Source organism: Thrips palmi, unplaced genomic scaffold, assembly GCF_012932325.1.
Source record: "Thrips palmi isolate BJ-2018 unplaced genomic scaffold, TpBJ-2018v1 HiC_scaffold_15, whole genome shotgun sequence".
NCBI lineage: Eukaryota > Metazoa > Arthropoda > Insecta > Thysanoptera > Thripidae > Thrips > Thrips palmi.
Genome location: NW_023144624.1, coordinates 7899827 through 7912063, shown reverse-complemented (window position 1 = coordinate 7912063; position 12237 = coordinate 7899827). Strand labels below are relative to the sequence as shown.

Genomic DNA, 12237 nt, shown 5'->3' with positions numbered 1-12237 from the left:
CGTTCCTGTAACATTTTTCTAGATTGTGTTTTATGTTTTAAGACATTTTTATGTACTGTAAATCACCTGAGCTAATAAATATTTTTGACGCATTTATTAAAATAATACTTATGTAAAAAAAAATCAGTGCCCTTAAGATAAATTTCAAACTAAGCTAATAATGAACAAGCCATTTTAAATTTTATTTTATACTTATTTGGTTGCTCCTGCAATGGTTTTTGGCAAGTATACTGAAAATTAGAGTCAAACAGACACCAATGCACACTGCTAGGACAAAAATTGATGATAGAAATGCAATTGTTTGAGAAGGTGCTGATGCTTGTTCCTGAGGGAAAGCATTAGTGCTGCGAATGGTAAAACCCAAGGTCCACCCTACACTTGTTCCATTTATCTGTAAAAAATTATTGTTATTAATACAGGATTGACATGCAGTGTGTCATGATAAAAATTCCTACCTTTTTCAAAAAGTCGATGTTTTTCCATGTATCTTCCTTGATGCCATACCCATCAAAGAGTAAATGTGCTTGGTATTGAGCATTAAAGCACACTAGTGATAAATATTCTTCTCGTATGCCTGCATAAAGAGAAAAATATGAATTATCTTAAACTTTGTTATGGCAAAACCAAAGCAGTCGGTATGTGAGGTTTTTACCTGGATGAGAAACTTTCAAGTCTTCCCATGTCATACTGCACCATTTATCTACATCACGTGAAAAATTATCAGGGGCAGGGTGTTCCTTATTGGAAAATCCAAGGTAGTCCATCACATAGTGGAATCCTGATACTGCCTAGATATTGTGAATAATTGAAAACTATATGTGTTTCCATCTTGTTGGTGGGTATTCAGATGAAATATACATACCACAAATATGGTGTCTGGTGGATGAGTTGCTGGTTTAGAAAAGCAGTCCTTACTTGTGAAAGTATTCAGACAATGGTTTGTGTCCAGCAGCTCCTTTATTTTTACTTTGCACTCTGATGAATTGCTGCTACCTTCCAAATTGACTGTGATGTTCTTTAACTGCATGAAAATCGATTAAACATAGCCTCAAGTTAGTCGTGAAAATTTAAGGAAACGTATTGTGAACTGTTTAACTCCATTTTAACAACCTCACTTGTGAATAGTGTCTCCGAGCACACATTGACAAAGTCACGAAACATCATTGTTTCTTTGTAGTCCAAGTGGTGGCACGGGCTTTTTACTTGAATCAAGTCTGGTAGCACAAGCGATTGTGTTGACTCTAAAAGATCCTAGAAAAGAAAATTTTCAAAAGAAACGCAGAAAATGAAAGCAGCCACTTTTTAAGGTAGGCGGTGGGACAATCGGGCCTACCTTGACGAGCAGCACCAGGTAGCGATTGAGCAGTTGTCCCTGCCCGAAGCACATGTAGCTCCTGGCGTACAGCTCGTGCGTGGCGCCGTACAGCCGCAGCGTGGTGTCGTGCTCGGTGGCGGAGAAGGCCCCCAGCGAGGTGGGGTCCTCCTGATGCACGAAGGTGATCTGCGTGGACGCACCGCCCATGTCCAGCATGCCCACCATCCTGGCGGGCTTCTGCACACACGAGGAAAACGAGGTTCAGTCAGAGCAGAAGCAGTACAGGGGCCGCAGCAGAGTGCGAGCAGAGAACTCTTGGTGCAGTCGCCTGCGTGCCTGCGTCACTGTCTGCAGCCGAAACGTTGTGGCCTTCCGAGAACGCTACAAATTGCGCTGTTTCGTCGATAAGACTTGGCAAGCACCCGCGGATCGGGGGTCCGTAACGCCTGCCAGGTAGGCCACCCAACCGTCCCGCGACACACCGGAGTGGAGACGGTGGCCTACCTTGCGCCTGGCGTCTTCGCAGGGGCGAGATAGGCCACCGTCTCCACTCCGGTGTGTCGCCGCACGGTTTGCTGGCCTACCTCGCAGGCGCTACAGGCAAAGAAGTCAGGTGTCCCTTTGACCTGCGATCCGGTCCTTTGTCGCACTACTGCGTGCCCTGGAACAGAAACAAGCAGCGACGCCGAGGGGCCGAGGCCGTGCGTGCTGCGTACTGCCTACCGGGTAAATGGTCCGGAGAAGGTAGTTGGCCGAGATCCAGCCGGCCACGGCCTCCTCCTGCCCCGAGATGATCCTGACGCCGTTGACGCCAATGAGCATGCCGCCCTCGCCGGCCGCCGCCCGCTCCAGGGTGCGCTCCACGCTGGCCAGGATGCGGCGCGCGTCCGAAGTGCTCTCGCTGCGCACGAGGCGCATGCCCGCCGTGGCGGCCAGGTACACGGGGCTGTGGCCGCGCCGCGCCTCGGGGATGGCGGCCAGGCCCTGCGCCACGCACGGCCCCAGGTACCCGGGGGCGGTGGCCGCCGGGTCCTCCCTGAGCACGACGCCGATGCCGCCTGGAGTGAGGAAAGGCATGGCTCTGAGGGTTCCTTTTGGGTTGGCCCGCTCGTCGCGACGGCAGGTGGGTCTGTACCTTTCATGTCGCAGGAGGCGACCTGCGAGACGACGCCGGTGCCGTTGAACTTGTCGGCCTGCCACTTGTAGATGACCATCTCGGTGTGAGTGGAGCCCGCGTCGAAGATCATGGCGTACTGCAGGCAAAGAGAAGACACGCCAAACAGTGAGAGACGCGGATCACCCGAACCGAGGCCTGGGCCTGGGCCTAGGCCTGTCCATGGCGCAGTCGGGCGCAATGTTTGCAATCCGCGTTGGTGCTGGCAATGAGTTCCGCTCCGGTGCACGTTAAGGGGCATTGGGGGGCATTCGCGGCACGCCGCGGCACGCGCCTCAAGGTTAAAAGGAGTAGTGAAGAGGAGAGGAGCTGTGCGGCACACGGCAAGTCATGCCACAGCAGCCTCATTCCGAGACTCGGTTTGGTCCGCTCTGTCTCTCTCACACCTGCAGGGGACGCCTGATGAGTGGCGAGAGAGACAGAGACCGAGTCCACGGAAACAGTCTGGAGCCTCGCGCCGGCGCGCCGGGTGGCACGTTAACAAACATTCGCGCACCACGGCACTGTAAAAAAAAACTCGATGTGCACCATATGCTGTGTTACTCATATCGCGCGGTCAATACTCCGTTTTGCATTTCTCTTCAGGGCACGGACGGGTGAGCGGGATGAGTCACGTCGGTCACGTCGCGCGGCCCAAATGGCGGCCGCCTGATTCCGAAGGGTCGTCTCGTCGCTCTGTCTCTCTCGCACCTACATGGGGCACCCCGTTAGTGCGAGAGAGACAGAGCGACGAAAACGATTCTCGGGCCTGCCCCGGCCTGCCCCGCAAAGGCCGCGCGCTCCGTACTTCTTTTTCCTTTTTCCAGCGTACAGCACAACTACCGCCATTAGTACATGAGCACGACTCGGCGCGTGTGTTCCGGCAGCAGCAGGTAACAGCCTGGCGCCGTCGTCGGTGTGGTCGGTGTCGCGCCATCTCTGTGGTTTTCAGCGTCGGCGGAAAAGAATCCATTTCTGTTTATTTTTCGGCGAAAATGTATCGTTTTGTGGTTCGCGGTGGCGGCGGAAGGACCTGAAGTCCTGAACCTGCGGCGGCGCGATGCCCGGCGCCTTGGCCGGCGCGCTAGTCACGGGCAGTCACGGGTCGGCGGCGGGCCCCGTGGGAGCGCGGCTGGAGCGACCGGAGCCCCTCGCGGGTAGGCCGGCCGCACTCCGCGGTGCCCCGTACCGACGCACCCCAGTGCTGCCTACCCCAGCCTAGCAGGAGGGGCGGCCAGGCAAAGTCAGCTAGGCTAGGCCGGCTAGGCGAATCTTGATCCGGTTGGGTGTCTCGTGTCTCCGTGGTCTCCGCATCCCCAGAGCCATTCCACTCACGACCACACTGGGCTGCGTCCGCGAAACGCCTCAATCAAAATCGGGCTTCCCTGTCGCGCTTTCGCTTCTGGCTGACGGCGGCGTCCGAAGATAACCGAAGATGCGCCAAGCCGGGCCACCCGGCCATCCGTCAGTCAGCAGTCTCCGGCGGCCGGGCCAGGCCGGGCCACGGCGGCCACGGTCGTGTCGTCCCGCCGTCTGCTGAATCCATCCATCCATCCGTCCATCGCCGGCGCGAGGCAGCGCCAGCCCGTGCGGCCCAGTCGCCGGCGTGCAGCCCGCGCAGTGCCACCGCCAGACCGCCAGCAGTGCCGGTGCCGTTCCCCTCCCCGCCAGTGCACAGTGCACATGGCCAGGGCCCGCCGCACGCGCACGTGTCGTCTGCTCTAGTGCTGTCACTTTCGGCGCGTCGTCTGCCACCCGGTGAGGAGGATGGCCCACTCGTGGTGCTGGGCCCTCTTGGCCTGCTGTGCCCTGCTGCTGGATTTGTCACAACAACAACAAGACGGCCTGAGCGGCCCCAGCGGCAGCGGCCCCAGCGCTCCGGACAACAATAACAACGGGGGCGCGGCCGAGGGCGACCTGGACTGCCAGTGCGTCCCGTACTTCCTGTGTGACCCCAACAACACCATCATCGACAACGGCCAGGGCTTGATCGACGTCAGGTAAAAGCGAGTGTCCGCGGTACGCCCCACGCCCACCAGTCAAAGAACGCTCGACAAGGCACGCCGCTTTATTTTTCATCCACGCTGGGCACGATAACCCCGCGATGACCGGCGGGATAGTGTCCGCTGCGTGCAGGGGGTTGGCGGCGGCGGCGGCAAAACCATTGACTGTAATTCAGAAAGTTGAGTGTCAATTGCTCGCAAATAACAACAACGCGTTGACAGGTCCTCCGTGCCCCAGTGCGCCGGCGAGATTGAGGTGTGCTGCAGGCTGCCGGCGTCGGCCAGCTCGACGCCCTCCCCCGCCCCCACGCCGGACTACCCGGACCCCGAGCCGCAGCCGCAGCCAGACCCGTCGCCGCAGCCGCAGCCCTACCCCGAGCCGCAGCCGCAGCCCAACCAGAACACCGTGATCGTGCCGCAGGCCGGCTGCGGCGTCAAGCGGATGCAGCAGACTTCCCTCCGCATCCTGACGACGGACGGCGCGCGTGAGTCAAGTAGTCAGGGGTAGCGGGGTGACGCGACGGGGTGACGCGACGGGCCGCGAGTGGAGTGCGTTGACCACGCCTTGTCCCCGCAGCGGACGACACCGCCACGTTCTTCGCCGAGTTCCCCTGGATGCTGGCCGTGCTGCTGGAGGAGCGTGTGGGCGACGCCCGGCCGCTGAACCGCTTCAAGTGCGGCGCCTCGCTCATCACCAGGTCCGTGGCGCTCACCGCCGCGCACTGCATCATCGGGTAAGCCGAGCGACCGCAGGGAAACCGCCGGGGTGTGCGGTTGGAACCCGCGTCCTCACGGCCCATCTCCTCCCTCGCAGGCAGGAGCCGTCCGCGCTCAAGGTCCGCGCCGGCGAGTGGGACACGCAGGGCCGCAGCGAGCCGCTCTCGCACCAGGACCGCGGCGTCGTGGCCGTCGTGGTGCACCCGGAGTACCGGCCCGGCCCGCTCTTCAACGACGTGGCCCTCATCTTCCTGGACCGGCCCTTCGACCTGGCCGACAACGTGGACACCGTGTGCCTGCCCGACCCGGGCCAGCAGTTCGACGGCTCGCGCTGCTTCGCCACCGGCTGGGGGCGCGACTCGTTCGGTGAGCCCAGATCCCAACACGACCCCTCCGCCCAACCCCGCGCCGAGAGAGGCTAACCTGGTTTGTCTCCGCTCCCCACAGGCTCGACGGGCGCCTACCAGAAGATCCTCCGCAAGGTGGAGCTCCCCATAGTGCCGAACGCCGAGTGCCAGGCCAGGCTGCGGCAGACGCGGTTGGGCGCCTTCTTCAGGCTGCACAGCAGCTTCGTGTGCGCGGGCGGCGAGGCGGACCGCGACACCTGCCAGGTAACACTTCCAGGGCCGGACGCGCGCCGCTCCACAGTGGGCCAGAAGACCGGTGGAGCGGCCGAAACTCTAGACGCGTTTTGAGCCCCAGAGTCGCTAAATGGGACTCAAACTGAACGTGTGACCCCATCAATGGATTGCTCGCCGAATAAGGAATCCATTGGTGGGGTCACACGTTCGGTTCGTGTCCCATTTAGCGACTCTGGAGCTCAAAACGCGCACAGAGTTCTCGTCGCCTGCACGGGTCTTCTGGCCCACTGTGCGCCCCTCGCCACGGCCGTCCTGACGGTGTCGTTGTGCTTCCAGGGCGACGGCGGCGGCCCCTTGGTGTGCCCCCTGCCCCAGGACCCCAGCAGGTACGCGCAGGTGGGGGTGGTGGCGTGGGGCATCGGCTGCGGCGAGGACTCGAACCCCGCCGTGTACGGCAGCGTGCCCTACGCCATGAACTGGATAACGAGCCAGATCCAGCAGCAGCAGCAGCAGTGACGTGGCGCCAGTCTCGGCGACCTGAGCAACGACCATTTCCAGTACACTTTTTGTTGACGAGCTACCGGTTGATCCCGTGGGCACCTCCGTACTATGTAAATATTTGGACTTCCTCTCTGTGCTAGTTTGGTTACCTGCCTTATCGTCATTTGTATTCATTTTCTTCACTTCGCAAGCCATCCACTTCATCCATGTTATTTTAATTTTTTATCGAACGAAATAAACGAGTGGAAATATTTAGCTGAGTGGCGCGGCGTTCTTAGTTTCCCACGCCGCCGAGTACACACAGTCAGGCCATCACTTTGACAGTGGCGGGGGAAGGACGCGACTGGCGGACGGCGGACGACCTCGGCGCCGGACAGGTAGGCACACAAGCAGACACCTGTGTGTGCAGGGCGGCGTGCCAACGGGGGCAGCAAGACTGCGTGGCGCGGCGGAGCGATTCCGAACCGTTGCCTCGTCTCTCTCGCACTCACGGGGGCGGCGCGCAAGGGTGCTGGGGAGGCACAACGATGACACGTTGTTCGGAATCATTCAGCAGTTGGACACATCCGTCCGGTCCGGCTTAGTCCGGCCCGGCCCGGCCGCGCTCGGAGGCGTCTGGGGTCGCGGGCCTGTGACTGTGCCAAGGCTGGCCAGGGCCTGGCAGGGTGGCCAACTGGCTCGCGGAGTCGCGGAGATGACCCCAGACGATTGGGAGGCCACCACATGAATTCCAAGTACAGACCTCTCTGTTTTCAGCGGGGGAAGCACGAAGCATCTGAAGACGGTTCGGCTATTCGGACCTCCAGGGCTGTTGCATGGCAACAGGGGGAGAGGAAAGGCGAAGCATTAATTTGGACCGCCAGACTTGATATGTCCTCTCCGTTTGGTATGCGTGCCTCTATCTAAACCGCGACCTTGGTGTCGTTCCGATTCCGCTCCAAACCAAAACAAAGCAAACGCCGCGGCGACAAGTGGGAAGAAGTGGGTCACGACATTCACCCATGAATCACGTATCGCGCCAAGCCAATGGGGTCGACTCTTCTTCCGAGATAAATAAATCGAACCCGTCCCTCGACTTGCATTCGAGGAATCGAATCCGAATCGCCACGCAGATCTCGGACATCTGCGCAACAACAACAGCACTACGAAAAGAACGACATCGGCAGCAAAGTGAAACGAAACGGGTCTCTCTGACAAAAAGTTTCGAGAGATTTGGTGACGCCCTTTTTCTTTCTCTCGTTTTCTTTCTTCTTTTAAAAAGCGGGGCGGAAAGTCCAGGCTCGCGCCGGGCGACGGCGACATTGATAACGGGAATCCAGGCGACCCGTCCCGTCCCGTCCCATCCCGTCCCCCGACCGGCGTCGCGTCGCGTCGCGCGGCTGGTTCGCCGGGGAAGTCCGCGCCGCGCGCCGCGTCTCTGGCCGGCCGGCCGTCTGCGTCTCCGCGCCTCGCCTTGCCTCGCTTTGCGTCGCCTTGCCTCTGAATGTCGCGGGGCGCGGAAGCGGGACGCCCTGAATTAAAAAGCCCGCGGCGGCCCGGTGGATGACGTCACTGGGATACCCCCGAACCCCGCCCCGCTCGCCGCGCCCGCCGCTCCCTCGACTGTCTCTGCCTCTCACGCGCGCAGCGCGCAGCACACGCACGCGTGGCGACCGATAGTCGCAGTCAGAGGGAAGGCGGAGTGAACCAACCGACCTGGCCCTGGCTGCGCACGCTGCGCACGCTGCGCACTGCACACTCGGCGGCCCTTGGAACACTTGCAGCAGTGCGAATGCCTCACTGAGCGGAACGCTCTTCGCGTTTCTTTGTGAGCGATGACTTTGGACGCCGCGCTTGATCGTCTGGGATGCCCCACGCGCCCCGCCCCGCCCCGCCCCGCCCCGGTCGCGTCGCCCGGAGCCTGATGCTCCAGCGGCCCCAGCTTGCTGGAGGCCTGGAGGGGCCCGGCCTGGGCGTTGGCTTGCGTTGGCTGGACGGGGCGGGGCGGTCGGACTTGTCCAGCTCCAGCACGCCGTGCCGCACGCCGTGCCGCGCCCCGCCACGCCGCCGCGATGCCGCGATGCCGGCCGCTGGAATCAACAAGCAAGAAGAAGCAGTCGCCGCCTGAGTGTGCGCGAATCCAGACACGCGACCGGGACTCTGGAGAGCCTGCTGCCTGCCGCCTGCTGCCCCGACCGCGGGACCCGGCCGCAGCCAGACCCGGCAGACCAGCCCGGCAGACCAGCACGGCCAAAGCAGGTAAAGCAAGGCGGACGCGCAGCGCCCCGCCCCCGCGCTCCGCGGGCACACAGGCCCACGGGCCAGCGCCGCTCGCGGGCTGTGTTTGCTCTCGAGTAACGTGTGCATTGCCTCCGTCCCACAGCCATGCGGACGACGGTGACGGTGCTGGCGCTCGGGGCGCTGGTCGCCCTCACCGCCGCCAAGACCACCAGGCCCAGGCCCCCCGTCAAGCCCATGGTGGCGGCGCGGCAGTCGGGCCCCGAGTACGTGGACCCCGAGGTGCTGAAGGAGGTGTTCACCAGCACGGCGGCGCCCGGCGCCCAGGCACAGCGCTTCGCCGAGGACAGCAAGGAGCCCCTGAGCCAGGAGTTCATCTGCACCATCTTCGGCGGGCCCAGCTGTCCCGTCGAGGGCCAGCCGGAGGCCGAGCCGGTAAGACCGCCTTTTGTTTCGGGGGATGGGGTGGTGGATTCGAACCCACGACTAACCTCTTGCGGGTTTTTTTGCAGTGCCTGTGCGACAGCCCGGACGGCGGCTGCCAGTGCGTGCCGTACTACCAGTGCGACAAGAGCACCGGCTCCTTCAACGAGTTCGGCGTCGGCGTCATCGACATTCGGTAGGGCGCCCGTCCCGTTGCTGCCCCGAGCACTGCGAGCAAGGCACACGACGGCCAGCTCAACGGCGTCCTCTCTGTTGCAGGCAAGGCAACTCGAGCTGCAGCCACTACATCTACAAGTGCTGCAAGCCGGCCAAGAACCCGCCTCAGTCCCCTCCCCCGGACTCATCCCCGCCCCCCTACAGCAACAACCCCCAGCCGTCAGACCCCCAACCGCCCTTCACGGAGGAGCCCCCGTACAACCCGCCGCCGCCTTCCAACCCGACCAACCCCTCGCCACCCTACAACCCCGACGACCCCTACCCCCAACCTAACGGCCCCGGCCCCATCAACCCGGACCCCGACCTATACCCCAGCAACCCGCAGCCCAGCCCGGACCCCGGCGTGTACAACCCCACCCCGGATAGCCCGCCCTACACCCCGGAGAACCCACCCTACACCCCGGAGCCGCCGCCCTTCACCCCAGAGAAGCCGTACACCGAGTCCACCTACACGGAGAGCCCGCCCTACAGCCCCCCGCAGCAGCCCGGGCCCACCAAGTGCGGCGTGCGCAACCCCGAGGGCATCGGCGTCAGGATCACCGGCGACGAGGACGGCGAGGCGCAGTTCGGGGAGTTCCCCTGGATGGTGGCCATCCTCAAGGTGGAGACCAGCGAGGACGACAAGAAGCGCAACCTGTACCAGTGCGGCGGCGCGCTCATCACCCCACAGGTGGTGCTGACGGCGGCCCACTGCGTCAAGCAGTGAGTACCGGTGCAATGCCACCACACTGTATGCCAGCGGTTCTCAACCTTGGGGTCGCGGCGAGGTAACTGGGGCCGCTTGGGGTCGCGGCGGTTTCCCAGCTGGCCAACACGCCGAGCACTGGCGGGAACAACTTTTAAGTTGATCAAAACGGTCACAAATTTCTTTGAAAAATCGTGTTTTGGGCCGACTTTAGGCATCCACTGCGTCTGATCCTAGGCGGTATTTCGTCCTCCCTCAACGGGCAATGGGTCTTTAGACCTTTCTTTAGCATGCCTTTGTTACGGAGTGCGATTATCTGCCTTAATTTGGGAACAGTATTGCCGCAAAGTTGATCAAAACGGTCACAAATGTCTGAAAAATCGTGCATTGATCAACTTTGCGGCAATACTGCTCCCAAACTAAGGCAGATAATCGCACTCCGTAACAAAGGCATGCTAAAGGAAGGCCCAAAGACCAATTGCCCGCTGAGGGAGGACGAAATACCGCCTCGGATTAGACGCAGTGGCTGCTTAAAGTCGGCCCAAAACACGATTTTTCAAAGACATTTGTGACCGTTTTGATCATTTTTGCTGCAATACTGCTTCCAAACTAAGGTGGATTATCGCACTTTGTATCAAAGGCATGCTAAAGGAGGGGTCGCGTGGAGTCGCGAAATTTTTCCTGGGGGTCGCGGAAATTTTTCGCTACAAATTTGGGGTCGCGAACCGAAAAAGGTTGAGAAACGCTGCTGTATGCGCTACGCGAACGTCCCGAGTCTCATGGCACAGCCGCTGAAACGCCCCATTTGGCTTCCAGGATCCCGGCGAGGGCGCTGAAGGTGCGCGCCGGCGAGTGGGACACGCAGACGGCCAAGGAGATGTACCGCCACCAGGACGTGACCGTCGAGGACGTGACCATCCACCCGGAGTACTACGCGGGGGCCGTGCACAACGACGTGGCGCTGCTCTACCTCAACGACCCCGTGCACCTGGGCTACCACATCAGCACCATCTGCATGCCCGAGCAGGACCAGAACTTCGACTACAACAAGTGCTTCGTCAGCGGCTGGGGCAAGGACAAGTTCGGTGAGTGAAGGCGGGGTTCGAAGGGTGGGCGGCGCTCTGCCAGGCGGTGACACTGTTGCTGACCCTGCTTTGCTCACTTTGCAGGCCAGCAGGGCCGCTACCAGGTGATCCTCAAGAAGCTGGAGCTGCCCATGGTGCCGAACGACGAGTGCCAGGCCCAGCTGCGCAAGACGCGCCTCGGCCACCACTTCATCCTCCACGACAGCTTCATCTGCGCGGGCGGCGAGGAGGGCAAGGACACGTGCAAGGTGAGGGCGGTCAACGCCACGCGGCCCAACAACAGTGAGGTCGAGCACCCGCCTGACGCCTCCGTCTCTGTCTTTGTTCTTGTCCGCAGGGCGACGGCGGCAGCCCCTTGGTGTGCCCCATGCCGGGCCACCCAGGCCGCTACCAGATCGCCGGCGTCGTGGCCTGGGGCATCGACTGCGGCCTGGCCGGCGTGCCCGGCGTCTACGGCAAGGTGTCCAAGTTCAGGCAGTGGGTGGACCAGGAGATCCGGGCCCACAACATCGACGACGCGCCGTACCTGCCGTGATACCATTCATTCCCTGTGATTATGCGAGTTGTTTGTGTTCGTGCGAGTGCGGCCGGAGGCTTGGCTGGAGGCCGCCCGGGAAAAAAACATTGCCACGCACTGTGATGACGCCAGGACAAGTTTGTTTGGCAAAAAGAGGCATTCCCGAAGTCCCTGGGCACTTATTTTTTACGACGAGCCTTGGACAGACCTTGTGATTCTGTTTTGAGCCTTCATTATTTCAAAGTCATTATGAGACCGCAACTTCCCACACCGTTCTGCAATTACGTACTGCAAATGGCATTTTGATCTGACTCCAAATTAGAAACAATTCAGGTCGATCAGTTTTTATCTCAAAACTGATTTGAGGTTTTGATAAACGAGTGGTGCCATTTAATTGTTATATATTATTTATATGTTGTGTGCATATCTGAGACATTTCCTTCAAGAGAAATCTGAGATATGATCCATTACAAAGTGAGCACCCGGTGAAGAGCACCAGAGCTCTGTCAGAGGGCTGAGAAGCCCCCGCACACCTACGTCGATTTAAGTTCTGCGAGGGACTGGACGTCATAGTAGTTTGTAAGATCCTTATAGAAGTGCTAAATAAAGTCGTACTACATTATTTAACTGCGTGTTTTTCTTAAACCCATCCCCTTATACGACCTAAACAGACCCGACGCACCAAGCTGACTGAGTGGACAACGCGAGCCTCGAGCGCCTCGCCACAGACCTGTTTCTCGCACATCAGCATCGCGCCAGGGAAGGGGGTGGGCACTGGCGGGTGGTTCAAGGTGGGAGGGGGC

General features: G+C 60.3%; 3 protein-coding genes across 5 annotated transcripts in view; 2 read left to right on the top strand and 1 right to left on the bottom strand.

Moving 5' to 3' along the window:
• Positions 1-79: 79 nt before the first annotated feature.
• Positions 80-12237, bottom strand: part of LOC117641665 (ectonucleoside triphosphate diphosphohydrolase 8-like) — a 28554-nt gene continuing 16396 nt past the window's right edge. For all 3 annotated transcript variants that reach the window (XM_034379165.1, XM_034379166.1, XM_034379167.1), the window contains 8 exons: positions 2451-2568; positions 2039-2373; positions 1334-1552; positions 1111-1251; positions 863-1021; positions 653-788; positions 456-574; positions 80-391 (listed from right to left, as the gene is read on the bottom strand). In XM_034379165.1, the coding sequence (XP_034235056.1) occupies positions 182-391; positions 456-574; positions 653-788; positions 863-1021; positions 1111-1251; positions 1334-1552; positions 2039-2373; positions 2451-2568 (1437 nt within the window). In that variant the 3' untranslated portion in view covers positions 80-181. The remainder of the gene's footprint in view (positions 392-455; positions 575-652; positions 789-862; positions 1022-1110; positions 1252-1333; positions 1553-2038; positions 2374-2450; positions 2569-12237) is intronic.
• On the top strand, positions 4056-6530 carry LOC117641672 (phenoloxidase-activating factor 2-like). The gene is made up of 6 exons (XM_034379177.1): positions 4056-4468; positions 4694-4956; positions 5049-5205; positions 5286-5554; positions 5636-5799; positions 6106-6530. Exons 1-6 carry the CDS (start codon positions 4236-4238, stop codon positions 6283-6285), a joined length of 1266 nt encoding a protein of 421 aa, XP_034235068.1. The 5' UTR covers positions 4056-4235; the 3' UTR covers positions 6286-6530.
• Positions 8300-12061, top strand: LOC117641664 (serine protease Hayan-like). The gene is made up of 7 exons (XM_034379164.1): positions 8300-8508; positions 8633-8922; positions 9000-9106; positions 9190-9849; positions 10649-10917; positions 11002-11165; positions 11255-12061. Exons 1-7 carry the CDS (start codon positions 8322-8324, stop codon positions 11450-11452), a joined length of 1875 nt encoding a protein of 624 aa, XP_034235055.1. The 5' UTR covers positions 8300-8321; the 3' UTR covers positions 11453-12061.

What these genes read in the sequence shown, in the direction of transcription:
- LOC117641664 (XM_034379164.1), top strand. Translation starts at nt 8,322, where the DNA reads ATGCCGCGATGCCGGCCGCTGGAATCAACAAGCAAGAAGAAGCAGTCG. An exon ending in GACCAGCACGGCCAAAGCAG is followed by an intron (nt 8,509 to 8,632) that starts GTAAAGCAAGGC and finishes TCCGTCCCACAG; the next exon opens with CCATGCGGACGACGGTGACG. An exon ending in GCGGCCCACTGCGTCAAGCA is followed by an intron (nt 9,850 to 10,648) that starts GTGAGTACCGGT and finishes TTTGGCTTCCAG; the next exon opens with GATCCCGGCGAGGGCGCTGA.
- LOC117641672 (XM_034379177.1), top strand. Translation starts at nt 4,236, where the DNA reads ATGGCCCACTCGTGGTGCTGGGCCCTCTTGGCCTGCTGTGCCCTGCTG. An exon ending in GCCGCGCACTGCATCATCGG is followed by an intron (nt 5,206 to 5,285) that starts GTAAGCCGAGCG and finishes CCTCCCTCGCAG; the next exon opens with GCAGGAGCCGTCCGCGCTCA. An exon ending in CGGACCGCGACACCTGCCAG is followed by an intron (nt 5,800 to 6,105) that starts GTAACACTTCCA and finishes TTGTGCTTCCAG; the next exon opens with GGCGACGGCGGCGGCCCCTT.